This window comes from Astatotilapia calliptera, chromosome 7 (genome assembly GCF_900246225.1).
Source record: "Astatotilapia calliptera chromosome 7, fAstCal1.2, whole genome shotgun sequence".
Lineage (NCBI taxonomy): Eukaryota > Metazoa > Chordata > Actinopteri > Cichliformes > Cichlidae > Astatotilapia > Astatotilapia calliptera.
In genome coordinates this window covers 26,481,743-26,504,253 of record NC_039308.1, presented here as the reverse complement: position 1 = coordinate 26,504,253, position 22,511 = coordinate 26,481,743, and the positions used below count along the sequence as shown (strand labels likewise).

At 39.8% G+C, this 22,511-nt stretch overlaps 1 protein-coding gene across 1 annotated transcript; it reads left to right on the top strand.

Moving 5' to 3' along the window:
- Positions 1–1,259: 1,259 nt before the first annotated feature.
- urm1 (ubiquitin related modifier 1) lies at positions 1,260–11,471 on the top strand. Its single transcript, XM_026174131.1, has 5 exons — positions 1,260–1,342; positions 4,185–4,255; positions 8,449–8,530; positions 10,264–10,312; positions 10,874–11,471. Exons 1-5 carry the CDS (start codon positions 1,308–1,310, stop codon positions 10,940–10,942), a joined length of 306 nt encoding a protein of 101 aa, XP_026029916.1. The 5' UTR covers positions 1,260–1,307; the 3' UTR covers positions 10,943–11,471.
- Positions 11,472–22,511: the final 11,040 nt, after the last annotated feature.

Here is a 22,511-nt window from a genome sequence, read left to right as displayed (position 1 = left end):
CCCCTCACACCCTCCAGGCCCCTGGTCGATCTGTCTATCTGCCCCTGCAGTGACTCCTCATTAACACATGAATAAAGACGAGGAAGGGCCTGCTAAGGCTTGGACGCCAACAGACGGCAGCAGATTTGCAATTCAAACCTCTGACCATCTCCTCTCCCACCCCCTCCTCATCCTTCACATTCTGTAACCTATGGCTGGAACTGTCACCAGCATGACTGAGGATGCATGTGTGAAAGGTGCAATAGACAGTGTAGTTCCATGCTTATGCATGCTTTAGTATTAATAGGCAGAGTGCAAATACATGTTGACGAGAGAGAACTAATACCTTCTAATTAAAATAAGGTAAAGTACAAGGGAATATCAGCTTTTAAATGGGAACAATAGCATGGAGTAATATTTGCCTTACAAATATGAAACATTTCAAAGGCCTTAATATACAAGAGAATAACTCAAAACGTAGATAAAGAATTTTTTAATTTAAAACACATTCTAATTTTCACAACTACGAAACATTTAACTACAGCTAAAAAACTAAACAAGGTTTAATTCACACTTTCAAATATAAACCCCTAAACTGGAGTCCCCTCCTTAAAATTTTTGTGACTATCTTGCACAGTGGCAGCTGTCATGTTGACTTATACGAGTATACACCTACCAATTTGCAGTAGCTGTTACACTCCCAAGGTGATAGATAAAGATGCTCCAGGGAGTTACAAATCAAAAAGTGTGTGGCACAGTGGCATTACATGGAAAGGGTGCCTTCCTACTTCCCTCCACCACTCCTCCCAGTACTGCCATGCAGAATTCATGAGTTGGATCACACCCATATTTAAACTCAGCCTTCATTTACGTCCAAGGTAGACGCCTGTAAGATATTTTAAGTCTGACTTGCAAGGTTGTGACTTGAGCTCTTTGACAAAATGTGTCCACAGACAGACATATCTACACAAGAACTCAAAACCGCTTCTTATCATTACATCAAGTAAAAGTAACCGATTTAATTGTTCACAAACAAGTAAATTAATAAAACCAGTAACCTAGTAACTTTTAATGGAATTCAAATAAATGTTTGTATAGTTTACTTACAGTCTGCATATGAATCCATATTTTAGTGGTTTGTTTAATAAATAATAAATATGTTTGTTTCCAACGCAATAATAATAATAATAATAATAATAATAATGTATGATTTAAACAGATTGACGGTTACGTCTCCACGTGATTTGACAGAAAACGATAATAATTTGCCGCTTCCAAATACGTCATTTCCGACTCCCCCTCCAATACTTCCTGCATGTGCCGACAATATGGCAGCGTCCATAGCGATTCATCTGGAGTTTGGGTAAGCGACTATCGAGTGTGTGTGTTCGTCTCTGAGTTACACAGACAGAGCCTCGCTGTTAGCTTAAGACGGTTATCGTGTGAACAGGGAGAAAACGCTCTCAGCTGCACAACTGAAAACTGCTATAGCGGAAAGTCCTGCCAGCCGACTGCCTCCTCCACTGCTTGATACTCGTTTACTCAGCACGGAGTCTTTCCCAACCTTGTACCAAAAAGTAATTTCCGGTATTCCAAAAAAAAAAAGTTTGCTGGAATTTAAATGGTTATGGATGACTTTTTGCCTATAATCTGTCAAAAAAATATGTCAATGTGACATATCGCTCATGAATGATATCAATTAAACATGAGCTTGAGAGAGCGTTTCTGTCACAAGGACGAAGCTGCAGTCAGTTTTTTTTTTAAACAAATAGACTTTCATTTGATCTTTTTTTGAAATCCGGGTAGGAAGTCTCATTGAAATTAAAATGTATTATTTTTTTAAGATGAATCTGGCCAAGAGGGCAGCAGACATCGCAATAAAGATAACATAACAGTTCTCTAAACATTAGTGACCAAAAAGGACTACCGGTAGATCGATGTAGGTACAATTGCAGTCATAAAAATACTTGCAAAACATTTCTTTGTTTTATCTTTATTTTATATGTAACGAATTCATATATCCTGTTCATTACAGTCTATATAGAAACATTGTAAATCACTTTTTGGCAGATGATGGTACTAGACTGACAAACTCGGTAAGTAAGATTAATCTAGAGTGCTGAGTATAAGGTAACCAGTAGAAGTACTATCAACGACTACTGTGAACCTCAGACTTTGGCTAGAGTCAGAATTGCTTGAGAAAATAAGGATTTGAGACTAGCTGTCCTAGACTGATACAAGTGCAAACTGAAAGAAAGCAATATCAAATCTAAGAACACGTAATGTGATTTTCTATGATGCAAAGAGATGACAAATTTAAGGAAACCCCCTAAACTACAGTCTAACGATCTGATGGCTCTGCTACAGTGGCAGTTTCACTTACAGGGTCCTTGCAAATAACTGTCAAGTTCTGATTGCTTGCCTTCATCCACTGACAATACATTTGCAACCTGATGGCAGTATGTCTTTGGACTCTGGGAGGAAGCTGGAATACCAAGAGAGAACATGTGCACGCATGGGTAAAACATAGAAAGTTAAATTACATCTGAACCTGGCTTTCTGTGAGGCAATGGTGAAAAAAGAGAAAATACTGCCATGAAGCTGTATTGCATCACTAGCCACAAAAAAATGTAACAAAATGTAATGCAATGAAAATGGTCAACCTACAAAGGGCTTAATTCAAAGACAATGTGAAAATCAAAGTGATTAAAAATAACTTAAAATGGTCATTTGTATGGCTCCCACATGCTTGTGTGCATACCTGACAACATTGGGGCATGCTCCTAATGAGATGATGGTGAGACGATAGTGTCTGAGGGTATCTCCTCCCAGATCTGGACCAGAGCATTGCTGAGCTCCTGGACATGGTGATGGAACATAGTGTCCTCAAGGTGTTCTGTTGGATTTAGGCCAGGCGAGCGTGGGGGCTGGTCAGTGGTATCAATTCCTTCATCCTCAAAGAACTGCCTTCATATGCTCACCACATGAGGCCAGGCATTGTTGTGCACCAGCAGAAACTCAGGACCTACTGCATCAGTGTTGGGTCTGACACTGGATCCAAAGGTTTTATGCTAATATCTAATGGCTGTCAGGCTGCCTAGCGTGTAGAAGTCTTTGGGTCCTTCCATGGATATGCCTCCCCAGACCATCACTCACACACAAGTAAACTAGTCAATGCTACAGGCGGCATAATGTATTGCATGGCTTGTCTAGACCCTTTCATGTCTGTCAGATGTGCACAGGGTGAATCCGCTCTCATCTGCGAAGAGCACAGGGCCCAATATAGGGTGTCAGACCATCGGACTACCCTCATGAAGTCTGTCTCTGACTAAAGAAGCATAAACAGTCTCATCAGTGGCCTGGTGGAGGTCATGTTGCAGGGTACTGGCAGTCCTTTCTATGTTCCTCCTTGCACAAATGACCAGATATGTGTTAAGGACCTTCTATGGCCTTGTCCAGCTCTCCTAGAGTAACTGCCTGAATCCTGGAATCTCCTTCATGATCTTGGGACTGGGCTGAGAGACCGAGCAAACATTCTGGCAGTGGCATGTATTGATGTGCCAACCTGGAGGAGTTGGACTACCTGGGTAACCTCTGTAGGGTTCAGGTATCATCTCAACACTACTAGTAGTGACAATGACCCAAATGTAAAAGTAGTAAACAAACAGTCTGAAAAGATGAAGAGGAACACCAAAGCTGGGGAAACTGATTAGCAATTTTATTTTAGTAGGTAATTCAGACACGGGCCTAAGTTGGCAGCATAACCTTTAAAGCAGAAAAACAAAGAAATTGTATAGATAATATACACAGTTCACAAGTAATGTTGTTTCATAGACCTGTGGAGGTTACATAAGATTTATGTCCTCTCCACTTAGGGGTGACGGTGTCACTGTGTCTGATTTTATTGGCTCTACAATCACTATCAATCTGCCAGAGACTGCAAAAAAAGTACCCTACATAATAATTAAACTGCATTAGATGTAATCATCTATTTCTACACTATGTTTTGTAGTCTTTTGTTTTACCTATTAAAATAATGTTTTTCTCCCCAAGTCCTTTCTGTTCTACCTTCTCTAACTATGTTGTTATAATTATTTTAAATGTGATTGTAATTGTAGAAGTTATAAATGCCTAGCTTTGGTAGTTATTCGATGAAGTGCCACACACACATTCTTTATTTGCATATCTGCTCTTTCTTTGTATAGAGGAGGAGCAGAGCTGCTATTTAATGGTGTGAAGAAGCATCACGTGACTCTTCCAAGCCAGTCAGAACCTTGTAAGTATCACCAGTCCCCTGTTTGTACACGTCAAAATTAGAGCCTAAAAGACTTCCACTGTTTGCATCAGTGTCTATTAAACCTTAAGGACCATACCATTGTTTCTGAGTTCTGACAAATCAAAGAAAGCTGCTAGTACCCAATATGTGTTCATGGTGGTACATTTATATATACAGCACAGCTTGACTGTTGAAGAAGCACAGATGCACTGCCTTGGTTTGTTCACAGCAGGCAATTTGTAATCCTGTGCATGTGTTAATGAGAACTTTTTAATGTGCAAAAATGTCTAATATTTGCTTTGGAAAGGATAGGCAGGGATTTAAAGAGATGATTATTTGATTATTTCTACATTGCAAGTTTTGTACCTCTGGCTCCAAACAAATTGGATTAATACAGGTCATTCAGCCTAGAAGAAAGGAAAACCTGCTTTCAGCTGGACTTTTTCCTCCCCAGAAAATCAACTTAGGACCAGGGTCATTGAGGAAAATGAGTATATTAAAAATATGGCTTCTTAGAGGTTAAAATGAGTAGTAAATTTATTGAAAACATATGTGTGCGTGTCACAGAAACGGCGGACAAACCAGAGAAATATGTGTCTTTGGTATTTGTTTAAACAAAGGGTGTTCATCCATGGTCCTGACGTTACCACGACAACAAAAAGACAAAAGTTGACCAGAACAGGGAATGTCAGCTTCATGTGACCTTGCTGTGCCAGCTGACCCCTGTGTGTGTGTGTGTGTGTGTGTGTGTGTGTGTGTGTGTGTGTGTGTGTGTGTGTGTGTGTGTGTGTGTGTGTGTGTGTGAGTGAGAGAGAAAGAAAGAGGTGATGTTTTGCTTTATAGCATAGCTCTGGGTTTTAAAGACACAGGTGTACACACATTCTGACAGAACACTACTCGCCTCTGTTCTCGTGATGTTAGGCATAGCTTCGCTCAGTAGGTTTGCTGATCCTGGAAATGTTGCTACAAACCAGCAGACGTCTGAGTGTGTGCGTGAGAGTGCGTGTGGGTTCAGAGAGGGTGCAATTGGGACAGATATAATGGGTTCTGAATCCTTCGTATTTCTTTTTTGACCCCAGCCGGTGATTGATGACCCTCAACTGAAAAACCCCACCCCCTCTCTTTCTCTATCTCACCCTCTCTCACGCAACAAAACCCCCATAGTCTAAGGACCACGCCATTTTTGCCCGTCACATCAGCAAAAAGATGGATAGCTCATCCCACTCGCACGATTGTCGTAATTGCACAAAGGCAGAAAAGCAAAAAATTAAAAAAGACCGGCACCAAAGGAAAGGAAAAAGCAGCAATGGTTTTAAATCGACATCAAAATGGCGCCCTTTCTCTCCCCTCCCTCTGTGTCTGCTTTTCGCCCACGCAACGCCGCAATCCCAGGATGCATTACGAGCTTGTGACGCACTTTCTCTCTGCCTTGTCTGTTTGGTCCCTCATTTTCTTTTCCCCTCTACCTGGACCGTAAAGCCTGAACCTCGAAGCTTCTCCGCAACCTCCATCTTTTCCTTTTTCATCTCCCAACCTAATTTCTATACATTGTCTCTTAACTGTAAAGCACTGCATCCATATAAGTCTTTCTTTTGGGTTCAGGCTGGGGTTGATTTATATTTGTAGGCCTGTGTAACATTTTACAAGAAATCGATTGAAAAGGCAGTGCCTGATGTTTCCTCTTAAAAATAAATAAATAAAAAAAAGCGCTTAATTGATTAAAGTCTGAATTATCACTAATCTGTATATTGAGCTAAAGCAACCCTGCTTTATTTTCTATGTGAAACTTTTAGTATGTTTGCCTGTTTGTTTAAAGACTGGAATATAAGAGGCAAAAAATGTGAAGTGAAAGAGGGGGAAGAGTGCTTTTATGAGTGTATGTGTGGGTGAGAAAGAGAGAGATGCAGAAAGAGAGAGCCAAAGAAAAAAGTAAATGGCTGAGAGGATGAAAGCGTGAATAAGAGGTAATGGTGGGGAAAAATACTAATAGTCAAAGGCAGGCAGGAGTGTAAAGAAAGGAGTCACCACAAAGAAGGAGTTATGACTGCTGTAGTGATTAGTTCTGTTTTTAGCCCCACAGAGGTGCAGGTCAATATTCCCTGCCTTGTACATTTTGTGTGTGTGTGTGTGCACATGTTGCAAAGGGGGAGCTATTTCTTTTTTTATATGAAGTCCTGCAACCACAGAGAACTAGCTCTGTCATTATACTACTGAGTTGGCAGACAGCTCTACAATTAACCTGCACACAGGCTTGAAACTGCACGTGCCTGACCTCACTCCCAAAGATCTTATGCATCACGTTTTATGCCTTTGCAAATCTCAATGTTTTAATGTATTTATATATATGTTAGTGTTATTTTTTATGTGTTACTTTATTCAGTCACTGTTGTTTAATCTTGATTTTATGAAAGAATAATTAAACCCTGAACTCTTTTTGTCATATAGTAGCACATGAGCCCCATTGCAATGCCTGTCTCTGTGTAATCTCTTACCCTGGATCCTGCTAAATGCTAACTGAAAGTGTGCATTATAAATGAGCAGAATAATGCATTGAAAAAAGTAAAGCAAATCCAAATGTGCCTCCCTGTGATCGTTCAGTATTTTGCTTGCATTTTCTGAGTCTGTTTAATGTAAAGCCTGCAGCCTTTGTGCCGTGTTATTATGATTTTTAGCTCTGCCTTTGATCCGTCTGAACTCTCGGATCTCTGAGTGATTCATTGCCTACCTGGTACAGATTCTTCTCTTTACACCTGGCTTTGGAGGACTCAGTGTCATCCACTCATCCTCATATGTGCTGCCGCACTCCTCCTCGCTTTGGAGTATTTGTTCTTCCTCTGCACTGTTTATTTCTCTCCCTTTTTCCTTGTACATTTCCGTCCCCTCGTCTCCTCTGTTCATTCGCTCCTGTGTAAACTGGTCAAGGAGGCCATTTCTGCTTAGTTGATAGGGCGTCTGTGTGTATCATATGGCTACCAGCGATTGCAGATTGGCTCTGAATTGTTTTCACGATTCGACAACCCCAATGTACGTCAAGTAGACAGCTTTGATCGGACACACACAAACACGCAGACACATAACCAGAAAACACTCATAAGAAAAAACAATAAATTTCTGCGATTGTGTGCGTGTTTTACTTCTGTTGCAGTTTTGTGTGCTCACGTTAGATCAGTGCACCATATTTAAACGAACCCCAGCTAACGCCCAGACACCTTGAATCTTAACGTTAAAGAGAGCCATAACTCTAATATATATTCATTGTTATTCATTTAGCAGGGATTTACTCTAAAACCTCTCGTTGCCGTTGGCTTTTGGGGCTGTCATTAGCTCAGGCTTTTGTTGAGGGAAGGTCAATCTGATTGTTCAAGAGGTCAGACTCATAGAAAATTCAAGTAACGCTGATGTTCAAGCTCAGACATTGCATTTAATGTGTGACAGCAAAGTTGCTACTCTGAAAATCTGGTTTTGCGTTTGATTTTGTTTGTTTAGTACTTACAAAACAAATCACCTTAATTACAAAGTTTCAGATAAATTGATATTAGTCTTACATGATTTGAAAAAAATCTATGTATTTACATTTTTCCTTACTATTTTAATATAATGAAATAACACATTTCAGTTAATACAATGAAATTTCAGGCTTTAGATTGTCCATTTGATCATTTATACACTAAAATAATTTCTTTTATTTCTTTCTACCAAGGTGAAAAATGTTGCTCTTGGCCATTGACATCAGACAACCTTCCCCCATTTTCAGTGTCCTCTCCTTCCCCCCAACATACACATACACTCATAAATATACATGCACCTACACACACACACACTTCCTGTCCCTTCTGGTGCCTCTGTCGCGTCACATCGACCAGGGGGCTGGAATCATGCACCTTGACCCTTAACCCTTGATCTCTATGACCCCTGTCGTCTGTGTGTGTGTGTGTGTGTGTGTGTGTGTGTGTGTGTGTGTGTGCGCACATAAGACATAAATCTGTTTACACAGTCACACAGTGGGGACCTGCCTCTGTTTTGGGCACCAAAATAAGTCTTCAATATGTAAAGCATTGCATTTTAGTAAGCAGTCTCTCTTTAGTTTAAGTAAATATTAGTTATGGTTAGGCTTAGGGTAATTCTCCAGGACATGAATGCAAGTCAATGCAACGTCTTGTGAAGTCATGTGTGTGTATTTGTGTGTTTTCTAGGGGACATGAAGCAGCTGCTGGTCTGGATCCAAAGGAACCTGCTGAAGGAACGACCTGAGCTGTTCGTCCAAGGAGACTCTGTGTGAGTGCACTGGACACACCTGAAGTAGATATGTAATTCATTACATTACACTGTCATTTGAAAAAAAAAAAACAACAAACAAACTTTCAGACATGATCAGAATAACTCTACGGGAGCATTTTTGCATTTTGGGAACAGTGTGTAGGGGGGCTTTAAAAAAAAAAAATCTTTCCAGCAGCTAAAACTGCTGAAATGTTGAGGGGGGAGAGTCTAGCCTTCAGGTTGTAGGTTTCAGTAAGATGATTACCTGTGCACACGCATCACACATGCTTGTGTATTTGTGCTTGTATGCACACACGTGTTTGTGTGTGTGTGTGGATCGTGGGCTCACAGCAGCCTTATAGGATTGGCTGACTTTTACAGCTGCCTTTGTGCAGGACTATTTATAGCACCATCTAACCAGTGAATGGAGAAAAAGACGGGTTACCTATAAACCTTATAGAAGAGATGTGTGTTTGTGTGTGCTTTATGCTTGCAGCACACATTGTTTTCTGAGCAAACCATCATTAAGGTGCTGCTTCATTATCTTTTAAAATGCTCCATGGATCCTGTGTGTGTGATATAGTTTACAAGCTTCTCTTTTATTCTTTTGTTCTTTGTCAGCACAGCTTTGTTTTGGGTGTGCATGCATGCTTTTGCAAATGTGTATTTGTTCTCGCAGGTTCCTCTCACAGAGCATCTAAGAGGTGGATAAAGGACAGATGATCACAGGCATTGTGACTTAGTTATCTCTTCAGTAAAGAAAAAAACCCACATTAGCATCTTTTATTAAAAGACAGTTGTCTGTAATCGTTCACAATTATGACAATTGTTTTAAATTTGTTTGTTGTTGTTATTTTTGGGGCCCTGATAATTTTCATTTACATTTTCTTTTTTTTATATCCTCATTTTCTACCTTCTCTTATCACGTTCGGTTTTTGAGGAATTATGACAGATAATACTTGTAACAATAAGATCAATATGTAAAAATATTAATTACATATTTGTAAATAAATCACTTCAGATACACAGTATATTACATTAGCAGCAATAAGAACAGAAGCAAAGTGGGGGGGTTGTGAGTCACCATGGCTGTAACATGGAAATCTCACACATATCTCTGACATGTAATACTCAATAGTCATTTTATCATTTTAAGACTTAAAAATAATAATGATAAAAAGCTGATTTGATTGCTTCCTGTCTCTGCATAGATTTTGACGTTCGGCAGAATTCATCGCTTTTTAAATGTGTTGTCCGTGAATGATATTAGTAGAGTTTGTCAGCCTCTGTCAAAGAAATCCCCATGCCATGCACCAACACAAATCTGTAGTTGACAATAGTTATTATTTTATTTTTTTTAAAATATGTACATATTTTAATAAACCTGTGTGTAAAACATTATAGTCATTTTTTATAATTGTTATTACAGATTGAAATTTGGGAGGAAAAACATAAAAATCCCATAGTTTCGACTTCTGCTTTAAAGATTTTCATCTTTGTGCAATACTTTATTATATTTTTTATTTTAAATATTAGGATTTTTATCTCTTTTGTTTTTATTTTAGGTTTTTTTAGGTGTTTATTTATTAATGTATTTTTGTAGTAAATTGATGAAATGTTTGTGTACAGCATGTATGAAATGAGAGCGAGCTACCTGTTTCTACCTTTTACACGCGTGTGTGCCTGTGGTTGAATCTGCGTTGCCTTTGGGAGATACGTCTGACTGAAAATGGTGTTGTGTTTTCCCACAGGAGGCCTGGGATCCTTGTACTTATCAATGATGCAGACTGGGAACTGATGGTGAGCACTGGGAAGTTATGTTTACTGTCTGTGTGTGTGTGTGTGTGTGTGTGTGTGTGTGTGTGTGTGTGTGTGTGTGTGTGTGTGTGTGTGTGTGTGTGTGTGTGTTCCTAACAATATGTAAAATTGTTTCTCGTGAATTTCACTGCATTTAATTTCAAATTATTTGAGATTACATATGCTTGCATCTTCAAAACTAAAAATGCAAAAAAAAGATGGGGGATGTGGAAAGTTGACTTGTTTGGTTGTTTGTTTTGTTTTTATTTTTTCAGTGTGTTAATGTTTCATATAATCAGGAAGAAGCTGCGGGGAAAGATTGTCCTTGGGGTCTCTTATCTGAACTCATATTTACATGAACACACAGCCTGAACACTACAGTTTAAATGAATTGATTCAATTACAAGACTCGGGATGGGATGTAAATGAAAGGTTTGGCATTGATTGGACCCCAGTGGGAACAGGAGCGATTCACACATTTATTTTAATAAACGCAGCTTTTTCTTCAGCGACTTGTGCAGATTTTTTGATTCTCAGTTATTTTGTGTGTTTTCTACACCTCAGGGGGAACTGGACTATCAACTACAAGACCAAGACAACGTTGTGTTTATTTCTACTCTTCATGGAGGATAAAAACATTTTTTTTAAAAAGAAGAAGGCAAGGATTTTAAATGTTTCCTAACAGTTCAGCCTTTTCACAACATCATCTCTTCTTACTGCCCCACCACCACCACATCCCAGCATCAAATCACCCTATTGGATGTTGCAGATGTGTCAACCTGCCCAGCGACAACTGAGAGGATTGATGATGTTTTATGGGAATGAGGAGAAATTCTCATATAGAAAGATGGAAACTGTTAGACTGGTGTAATGGGAAGCGATACAAATCCTGGTTGCACTGGCCATCTCCCAGGCACCAATATCAGTATCTACACTTACTGGGTCTGCCTTCATCTCCATGCAGACACTCTTCCTGCATGTCTGTCCTGAAGGTTAAAAATTAGCTGCAAATCACCACTTTAGGAAAAAAAACCCACACGTTACTCCCTCTTCCATTAGTGTTTCAGAGCAATGTATTAACATTTAATAAATGGTTTATTACACACTGACTGTGCTTTAAGTGTTTATAAATATGTAAACAATTAAAACCAACTCAAAGATATTTAATATGCTTACATATTTGTTATGTTGCTGTCAATGTGTTCATATACAAACAGCCAGTTACATGTTTGTTTGTATTTGACAAGTCTATTACTTCCTAAAAACGTATTTGTATCCCCTTGAGAGGATTTTTTTAATCTCATGTAAACCTTTTATGAAATGTTTTTCCTCAATGTATTTTGCCCTAAATGTCTAAAAAAAAAAAGGTTAATTTTTTTTCCTTTTTTTTTTTACATTTTTTTACAATTTCATTGTCTTTAAAATTGTCCTTCGTTTTAATATATACATCTATTTGTACCACAGTTTCTGTCACATTTTTTCTGCTACTTTCCCCCCCGCCCCCTGTTTCAACATTCAGTTTATCAGGATTTTTATTTATTTTTTTTATTTATTTATTTTGGCTTGTTTTTTGGGGGGTGAGGGGTTCTAAACCTAGACGACAGAAAAATGCTACCAAAAAACTAAAGTAAAGAAGACGTTCTTTATATAAATTTGTACACTATCACAGCTGTCGTTTTAAATTTACAAATACCGCATAAATCGCTAGAAATTACCTTTTTTCCCGTAGCGATCGACCTCGTATTATAAATCAAGTCACCGTGTGTTTAGGCAATTAATATCGCACCTTTTTCTATTTGTGTTATTTGTATAATTTTTTGTTACAAATTCCAAAAGCACAATGTGTCTTACTACTTCTGCCAATTGCAAAATCTCCCTCCTCCAGCGGAGTCCATTTTTTGGCTGCAAGGTGGTATCACGCACAGGGGCCGCCTATCCAAATGTTTAACACAGTGAGGGTTTTACATCACGCTTCGATAATCCCTGATGATAGCTTATACGTGATCGATTTGAGACCAGCTCGTGTGTTCCCAGCGCATTTTTAGGCTGATTAGACTACACTTGGGAGAGATTTTACCTTCATATAACCAAACTCATGGAGAATATTCATAAGAAGGGGGTGGGGGTGTGTGCGTGTAACATATATGTTTGTGTGTGTGTGGTGAAGGTGGTGGGTGGGGTGTGAACTACAGCACCACTGCGGGAGGTCGAGGTCTAGCCTCCGGGCTGCCCTCCCTTGAACGCCCGGGGCGACCTAAAACCTTTTCGCGGTTGTGGAGTCCGATTTGCAACGGGAAACTAGCCTATAATGGCCGGCAGAAAGGAAATGCTAATGAGGCTGTGAGGGGGTTAGAGAGGAGAAAACGTTGCACTGTGTCAGCTAGTGCTGGCCAAGGATGATGTACTCAGCAATGTGTGTGTGTGTGTGTGTGCAAAGAGAGACAGGGGTTTAATGTGAGGAGACAAACAGAGCTTGTTGCTCGAATAAATCATTTGTCTTTAAATATCAAGGATATGTAAAGTTGTGGAGATAAATTCTGGTTATCTTTGGCTGGTTAGTTAAATCTGGTTTGTAGCTACTTTGATATGTGGATTATGAGTGCATCCGGTGAAAAACACCTGAGGTTTGGAGAGCTACCTGGGCCTACATTTCTGTATATAGGTAAGTGTGCACAGTGACTAGCTCACTGTGGAGGATGCTGCTGCTGCACGGTGGGAGAGTCGACCTGGCTTCACAGCTCTGGTTATAACAGTGGAAATAAAAAGCTGAAGCTCTCTCTCTTTCTCAGGTAAACACCTACTTAGTAAACAATGGCGAACAAACATAAAAGCCTCATTTACGCGATTGTTTATTTTACATCAACCTGACAACATGGTTAAAAAAATTATATTTTGAAAATAATATACGAATTTTTGCCATATTTTTTCCTCTTGCTTTTCTTTTTTCTTTCGCTTTGTAAATGTCAAGCTAATACTTTGTTTTCTATGTAGTTTATCGCATGTAAGTTTATATTGTGATGAAAAAAAAAAAAGAAAGAAAATTTGCTCTATTTTTTGATTACACCATAGAGAGAAAGCGGGAATACACATTTCACTTAAGCCAATCAAAACTTACTTCATCGTCTTCGAAATTTAAAAAAATAAAATAAAATAAAAAGAAGGCATTAGAGTCTATCGCCACGTTATAATACTAAGTCGCTTACCACCACAATAGCAAAACACTAAGTCTATGGATTGCTAATAAAATAGTTTTTTTTCTTTTCGTTTTTTTACATGAGTAATTGTTACTGGTTTACTGTTCGAAGACATTACACCAGCCACTCTGTTTTAAAATGATTATTTTAGAGTGTTTTGTAAAATAGATAGTAATAAATTACAATAAAAACGCTCTCTCAATATGTCAAGCAGGAGAACATACTTGTCCTCTGTATGTCCCCTGCGTTGGACACAGAAGCGTTTATATAAGAGCAAACATGATGCACTAATCCCCTGGAATTAAGTGAGGTTAGTCTTTAATGTTCAACAATACTGTGTGTGTGTGTGTGTGTGTGTGTGTGTGTGTGTGTGTAAGAGAGAGGGAGTGAGTGAAAGACAGGCAGACAAACGAGATGGAGAGAAAGAGGAAAAAATGCTCATATTTTGAAATTAAATTATGGGCAATTTTCCATGATTTTTGACAAATGTAGAATTAAACAGTTTCTAGGTTGTATTGCTCGAAAATGTTAAAGTTATAAATTCATTTTTGTAAATATTTATGAATTAAAAAAAAAAACCTATGGATAGTTCAGTAAAATAATCGCATTATTTTTGAAGTGGGTATAGTTTTATTCTTTATGAACAAAACGATAACGTCGAAGCATCCAATGGGCCAAGAAGTGCCCCACGTGATTTATGAATGACGCTGTTTGGCTCCAGATATTTGACACCATCAAGCCCTGCTTTTCTTTGTTTTCTATATATATATTTTTTATATAATACTACTACACCTTGACATAAATAAACAACGTAGAATCTTGTGGTGGAAGCAATAGATACTTGAGTTTAGTCTGCTGAGCCCTACTTAGAGATAATGTGCTGTAGATGTGTTTTCAGTTTATTAATAAATTTTTAGGAATTGTTGTTGCTATTTTCCATTACGTGTAGTTTATATGGTAAACGAAAACGTTAAACCTTAAAGTCTGTCTATTAAACCCGTTCACTGCTTAATGTACCCGATGGTTTTTTAGCAATGGCTCGTCTCATCCACAGCGTGCATGCTGCATACAGGCCTCACTCTCTGAGCTCTCAACTTACTGCTTTCTCCTATTTGCCAAAGACAGTCAATACATTGATGCTTCCAGTCGATATTTGCCATTTAAAACAAACAGTCTTGATTAGATCTTCGACAAAGTGTAAATACCAATCGGGCCAACCACAGCACACAGCCCGAAAAACACATTACATGAGGCAGAATGCGGTTTCCTCCACTTTATTATCCCAGTCTCGCGACTTTTTCTACATATCATGCATAAATGTGGTTTGTCCCTTACCTGGAACGAGACAGATACAAAACAAAACGAGATTTAAGCCATTTCTACTGGTGTCTTTGTGGGGTTTGGGGTGTTTTTTTTCTAGAGGCCCACAATTTCGGATGTGGCGCTTGGCCAAAGACAGCAGTGACGAATGTGAGTCTGCAGCAACAGATGTCCATACACAATTCTTGGGGTTGAATATGAGTTTACTCAAGAATTGCGTTTGGACAATCAGCCGCTAAAGACTCTATATATCCTCTGCCAGAATGAAAAGACGAAATTAAGCATTTGATTATTTGACTCACAAATGTGCACGGGCAGTTATTGTATAGGTCCATGGGTGCACCTGCTAGCCTGCCTATTTGGCCTTTGACAGTATTAGCTGCCTCTGACACCGAAAAAAAACCCTGCTTTTTTCCCTCCCCCTCGTTTCTCTACAAGATAGGGAGTTGCACTACTGTGCATTATTTTTGACATGCTCACTGCTCAGCACTGCCTCTCGGATTCCTCTTTTCCTGTAAAGAAAAAAAAACTGCTATACATTTCAAGCACTGAGTTGTTTCACTAAACCTATATATATATATATTTATTTTGCCATTACAGAAAAGCTGTATTACAACTTCATTTGCCTTTCCTTTAAAATCATTGTACACTCACAGAAACTCAACCTTTCTACTGATAAATACTTTATAAAAAGCCCACCCCTTTGCTGTTTAACCACTGATGCGGTCACAATCACTTTCCTCTTCCCTACTTTCTTTTACAGCTGCTGTCTTCACTCCATGTGTTAACACTGGTTGCTAGTTGTAAAGTTTGTCTACCCACATCTCTAGGCCCTTAAGATGGCTGAATGGACAATGCAGTTTTAAATAAAAAGGTATGTCCTTGTATTTCCTCCAGGAGTCTTACTTTTACAGTGTCTCAAAAGAGTTTACAAGCTGGGAATAAGACGAGCCGCTTAGGCTTTATTTCATCTTAAAGTCCGACGTGAGAACGCCGGGAAAACGCCATTTCTGCACCTGTGTAATGTCATCGATTTAGGGAAGGACTCCTCAGTTGATGGTGCCTCAAGATGCACAATGGCTTTCCACGGATGTTAAATTACAAAAAGAAAAAAATCCGCCTTATATTTGAAAAACAAAAATAGAGGTACTTCGAGCGGTTCTTTCTTCTGCTGTTTATAGCTGGTGACAAAACCGAAAAAAATTAAAAGGAGACCCCCTTAGTTCCCGTTGGTGCGTCCTTGGTTCAGTTCCCACGACGCGCGTTCTCTCGGATCTCGCTGCTCCTTTCCAAATGCCCCCCAGCGAGCAGCGTCGGATACTGACAAAAAGCAGCTACGGGGCAGGAGATGTGCGGGCTTCGTACACTCCAGACAGACGGTCCTGTCTTCCTGCCTTCCTTCCACCCGTCCTTTACGGGTCTCCCGGACTGACTGACTGGTTGACTGGATGCATGTGTCTCTGCCCTCCTGGCTTTTCCTTTAAGCCTCTGCAACAATAAACGCTGTGGCCGCGACGCAAGGCGGAGAGAGGAGTGGAGAAGGTCCTCGCTTGGTACTGAATTTGAATAACACCACGGGGTGATAAATGTCCATTGTACTGCTTAAGTAATGAATCTCCGCTGTCCTCTATGTCACACACACACACACACACGCTCGCGCACTCACACGCACACACGCCAGCAGCTGCGATGAGGGACCAGCAGCCCCTCTTAAAGATACAACAGCCCTATTTTCTACCCAAAAAGAGATTACAATCCCGACACTGTTTACTCTCTGACCGCACTGCATGACGTTTAGTGTTTCTCTTGTGCCCCCTCTCTTGTGTGAGCAAACTAGTGCAACGCTGTAACCAGGCACTTGGACATAAAGCGGTGCCTTCAGCGCCATGTGCAGCCATTCTGCCCCAGAAAAGAGCTGCTTACTGTAGGCCTGTAAGGAGAGTGTTGTCCGAAGTGACAGAAAATGAGTGGATTATATGATGCTCGTGTGACAAGCGACTGATGGGGTAACAGTGGGCATGTTGTCTTGTGCTTTAAATTTTAATTGTAAAAAATCTGTAGCACATTTAACAAGCAAGCAAGAGAACCAAACTGCAGTATGGTTTCCTTGCGTAAGCGACGCAATATATTGCACTGTACTCCAAATTCCTTATATGTGCTTCCGCAGCTGTTTTATAAACCCAGGGGTTAAATAGTACTGCCCTCAATTACGGATACTGGTACCAAATGTGGTATGATCATATTTGAAAGGTAATAAAGGAAGAGAGACAAATTATAAAGGATCTTTGAGCGATTTCTGCTTGCAACACTTAAAAAAAAGGCTCCCAAACACGCAGGCTTTTATTTTCATGTACACAAGTTCTTGTTTTGTTTTCGTATAACGTTCCCGTTCGTGGCAACAGCTCAGGTGGTTGAAAGTCTTGTATGTGTGTGCTCCCCTCTTACTTGAAATGAGAATCTGAATCATGCCCATCTTGTTGTCGTGCATATCAGCACTTTTTAACGCTGCGTTTGCGCTGCAGCTTTTTGACGCTTGCAAACGCCTCTCTCTCTCGCTCGCTCTCTCATTCTAATAAATCATCCTGACTGATCCCGCCCCAGGCGCAGGGGGTCCTCCTCTTTAAAGCTCAATCCGTTTTTTCCCCTTTTCATCCCTCTGAAGAAGCCGAGTTAACCTCTGCTGATCCACACAGCCAGAGACCCTCTCAGCTCCAGCCCGCCTCTCATTCATTCAGCCAGTCACTCATTCATTGCTCTTTTTTTTGAGTGTTGAAAAGCAAAACCCTCCATCTCAACTCCGCTCTCGCTCACTCTCCCTCTCTCTGTCTTTTCATGACTTGAGTTGGGAAGAAGTCAAGAGGGTCCACTTTCACTCTCACCTTGACATCCTTCACTTGTGTTGCGCAGGGTTATGGATTAAAAAAAAAGAAGACTGACTGCTTGGTTATATTAAACATATACTGCATCACAGAGACATCTGCGACACAGTTTCTTTTGGTCTGAAACTTTCTGTTGTTGCAGCTCTGCAAACCTTTTAGAATGTGCATAAGACATGCATAAGACTACTTTTCTAACTGTTATTTACCATTTCTAGGTGATTTGATCAAAATAAAGGCTAGGTAGCATTTCGCAAAAAAAAAAAAAAAAAAGTTAAAACACCATCAGCCAACATCAGCTGTTGAATTAAAGCCTTTTAGCTCAGAAGCTTTCATGTTGGCTGTTGGTCTTGGTGGTGTATAGTAGGGGTGTGTGTGTGTGTACACAGAAACAGTAGGGGACTGGTGGGCTCCATGCAGGGGCCACTGTGCTTCCCTCCATTCACAAATCAATGTTTAACCCGCTGGCTAAAAGGCTTGGCAGGGGACAGGGAGGCCCAATCAGCGAGGTGGGCTATGAAACCATCCCGTCGAGAGATGGAGATGAGAGGGAGGACAAAGGCGACAGGGGAATCCTTAAAATAAACCTCCTCTGGTGAAGGCATCTCCTCCTTGCTGCCAGCTACAGAGGTAGGAGAGTAAAGAGGTTAGAATGAGAGGCAACACTGTTGCAGGGAATGTCACTGACATTTATAGTGGACTAGCTGCTCAGGCAAGCCAGGACGTGGAGTCAAAGGGACAAAGAAGTAAATTGGAAGGAGAGTTTTTTTTAAAAAAGACAAAAGGAAAAACAAAAATTCTCAGGCCATAAATCTTCCTGCTGGTGCACTGTATTGTGTAAGATGATCTTGTTTATGGCAGCTTATAATATCTAGTGGAGAAAGTGATAGCGCTTTGCAAGTGTTAAGGCCAGACAAGAAACATGCAGTTGTACTTTCATTTAAAAACCAATTATGCGCCACACAGTCTCCCATGTTCATAAGCACATTTGTTTATCACATGTCATTGAGTACATGTCTTCAGCTTATTTATATAGGCACTAAAAATTATGGGATCTTGTTCTTTGCAGTCGGGCAGCCAAACCATTAAGAGTGCAAATAACTAAAAGATACATTGTTTGAGTTTTTGGGGGGGTTTTTTTGAGAAAAGTTGATTCATCAGAGATCTGAGGTTCAATTTGTAAGAGTAGTAAAATGTTGGATCGTGAAATTAATAAATCTTAAAGAAATCACCAAGTGGTGTAAAGGCTGAAATGAAAAGATTAAGAGAAAATTCTCCTGTAAGTGCAAAACTGAGTGCATCCTTCGACTCTGCACTCAGACAAATACACTCGCTTTACCCTCTTACTTCTTCACTGCCACCATCACAGCCACACACACACTCTCACACACACACACACACACACTCCTTCCCCCTCAGCATGCCGCTGCCTAAACATCCCCCAGAATTCTTTGACAGTGGCTGCTCTGTTGCTTGGCAACGGGGAGACGGACAGCGTCATCCAGGGAGCAACGGAGACGATGAGAAGCAAGGAAGTCTGCACTATTCTCACCGAGACTGTACAGATCATGGGGGCAACAGGGTGATCAAAAATATCCAATAATTTGTTTTTTATGTCAAATTTTGAACGACTAAAAGAAAAATGACTCAGTTGCGCAGTTGTACCAATTTTGCTGAGTTTTGCAAGTCATGAAAAATTTGCATTATATATATTTTAGATTTTAATCTTTATTTAACCAGGCAAAAATGAACATATCCTTTGCAACGATAAAAGCTGAAATGAATGGGAGAACACAACCAGCAGACAAAAACAACAGAACAAGACACTGAAGAAGGAAAACAGCTGCATGATATTAACAAAAAACTCAGATAATGAAGTTTTAAGATCTTCATGAATGAATGTCTCAGTCTGAGGATGTTTCATCGCTTCTGAAAAGTGTGTTGTAGGCTACCTCAAACCAGGTTATCAAGGTTGGTGCACAGGGGTAATATCTAAGGTTAATCATGTACTGGACTTCCTTTATTTAAATAGAGAAGAGATGTGAGCTAGTTTGAGATCTTCATTGGTAGAGGTTTGTAAACATGTCACATGATGCTGCTGCTTCTTCTTGAGTTTAAGGAAGTCCATCCAGTCTTAGTAATGAAGCACCATGTAAAGGTTATAACTGCTGGAGGGATGTTGGAGCAGATGGCAATGCAGAGTATCCCCATCCATCCATCCATCCATCCATCCATCCATCCATCCATCCATCCATCCATCCATCCATCCATCCATCCATCCATCCATCCATCCATCCATCCATTGTCTTTTGTGTTGGGGAAGCTGTCTTAGCGCAAAAGGTTGAACACACTTGGACAGGTTGCCAATCTATTGAAGGTTTATTTAGTATATTCAAATTAAAAAAATCCATTAAGAGAAACTTGTCAATTTTTTTGACATTGTCCTGCGTCCTGGAAATCTTCACATTTGTGCAATAAAAAGGAGAATGTCGACTGAAAATCCAAACACCACTTTATTCAATTTTTTTTCCAATTAAAAATGTTATTTTATTTAAAAAATAACACCGGGTCTTACTCATTATTCCTGTTACTTTCAAGATCTTCAGATGAAATTACATTTAAGTATAATGTCTTAAAAAATGAATAAAATCAAAATCCTTGATGTTTCATTGTTGACTCAATTCAGTTTAAAATGTCTATTTCACTTTAAACCAAACTGGCTCAATGTCAGTGTAACTGCGATCATCTTCTGTAAAATGAATCAACTTGACAGGTATCTTAATCGATTATATTAAAACGACCAATAAAAAATAAATGACATCAAAATAATTGATTGCTTTTAAAAAAATATTAATTAGAACAGATGTGACCATGTGTCACTGACCTCTTTAATCACATTACCTCCAGCATTCTGAGCGTTCGGTCTGAGCCTGAGGTTGTTTGTGCTGACTTGGTGGTGTTGCATGAAGACAGGACTTCAGGTATTCTAGTCCTTTTCTACTGAAGCAATTCTGTTTAAGTGTTTTAGTCAAACAGCACCTGGGAAAACACACACACACCTGCTGTTTGGCCCAGTAGTCAGTTTATCTGCACTGTTGCCACCTCCAGAGCATCCCCTCTTCATATTGCCAGCTACAATCAGAAAATCACATCTGTAAGACTGAGTGTTGTGAAGTTAAAAATGAAATGAAATGCAGGTTTGTAAATGATTCCAGACATGCTCGTTTCAGTCAGACTTCAACAAAACGAGTACCTGTAAAACTCTTGGGGAAAACATGGATCCAAGGCCTAGAATAACAACATTGCAATTAAAATGCTGAACATAATTTTCTGATATTATTTCCTAACAGTAAATGTAAGAATTCCTAAAAATCCATCTGATATGCATCTTTAAAACTGAGCTACTTCCATGTAAAACTTAACTCAGTTAGCAAACATGTGCTGGCTAACAAACATACTTGCTTACTTAAAACTGCAATATCGGTTGCACTTCATGAAAATTTACTTTGGAAAGATGAGTTTTGATTGCACAATGAATCAGACTCCAACCTAACAAATAACTTAAACAGGTGTTTTGTGCTAAAGATGAAAACAAAATACTGAAAACAACAATTTAACAACAGCACCATATAATTTTAAACCAAACCCAATTATGTTTAAAATGACAATATTCTGGAGATTAAACAATAATGGTAACTGTTGTTGTGGCTGTTTTATTGGACTCTGTGCAAAGAAAAAAAAAGAAGCGGATGCTCAGTTGGATATGATTTCAAATGAACCGCACAGCTCCTTAAACTGTGCAAACATGACACTCCTGAGACACATGCAGGAGGACATGCGAGGTGGGGAGCAGACAGAGCGAGGCTGCCGTAGCTGCTGAGTAAGAGGGTCTGTGCCATGACTGAGCCCCTGAGTGACAGGTATTGACCTGCCCAGCCAAAAGACGTCTCTGTGGGAACGCTATTGATTATTGCCACAGCAATAAAGGTCCCGGAAGCTTGCGAGAATGTCACGACTCTGTGCTGCCCACCAGTTTTGGTCCCAACACACAAAAACAGAAACACTTACACTTTGTCACATCCAAACTTACAGCCAATCATTCGCTCACGCTGACAAGAATTTCCTGGCCCAGCAAAGAAAAGATTAAAGATAGAATAGAGGCTGCGTGACCAGTTAGGACATGTGCGTTCTGTATAGATATGAGAGTTGTGAGTATCTTGCAACCTGCACAAATAGAGCTAAAGCTATGAGTATTGATGGCTAACATTTGAGGTGATTTACGTATATTTTGTATGCGTGCATGCACAGTCCTGGTGTCGCTGCAGCTTTCTTTTGCGGTCTCTGCTGCAATCTGGTCAAAACAATGAAGATTTTCTTTTTGTCATTCTCTCGCTTTTCTTGTCCGTCTGTCCCCGATTCACACACAAACGCCACCTCCACCCTTGACCCTGCAGTGAAAAGTTAGTGCACCCGAGGTTGAACTCTCCCAGATCAGCTGCAGCCACAAGCGCTGAGAAAGTGAGCCTGACATACGTGTATGCGTGCACATGAGCGTGCGTGTGTTTTTGTGTGTGTGAGCGTGGCAACACTTGGGGTGTCATGAATAGGAGAGATTTGACCCTCAACCCTTGTGACCTGTCCACACAAACAACTCCTATGCCCCAAGTCTGCCATTGTCAGCCTTGACTGCCTTCGTTTATTCACAGAGCCTGCCAAAAGAGCCAAAATTCATTATATACGACTTTGCTTATTATTTTCCACCCACACTAATGCATCTCCCCATTCTTTATTTTTTCTCTCCACTGCCCTTTC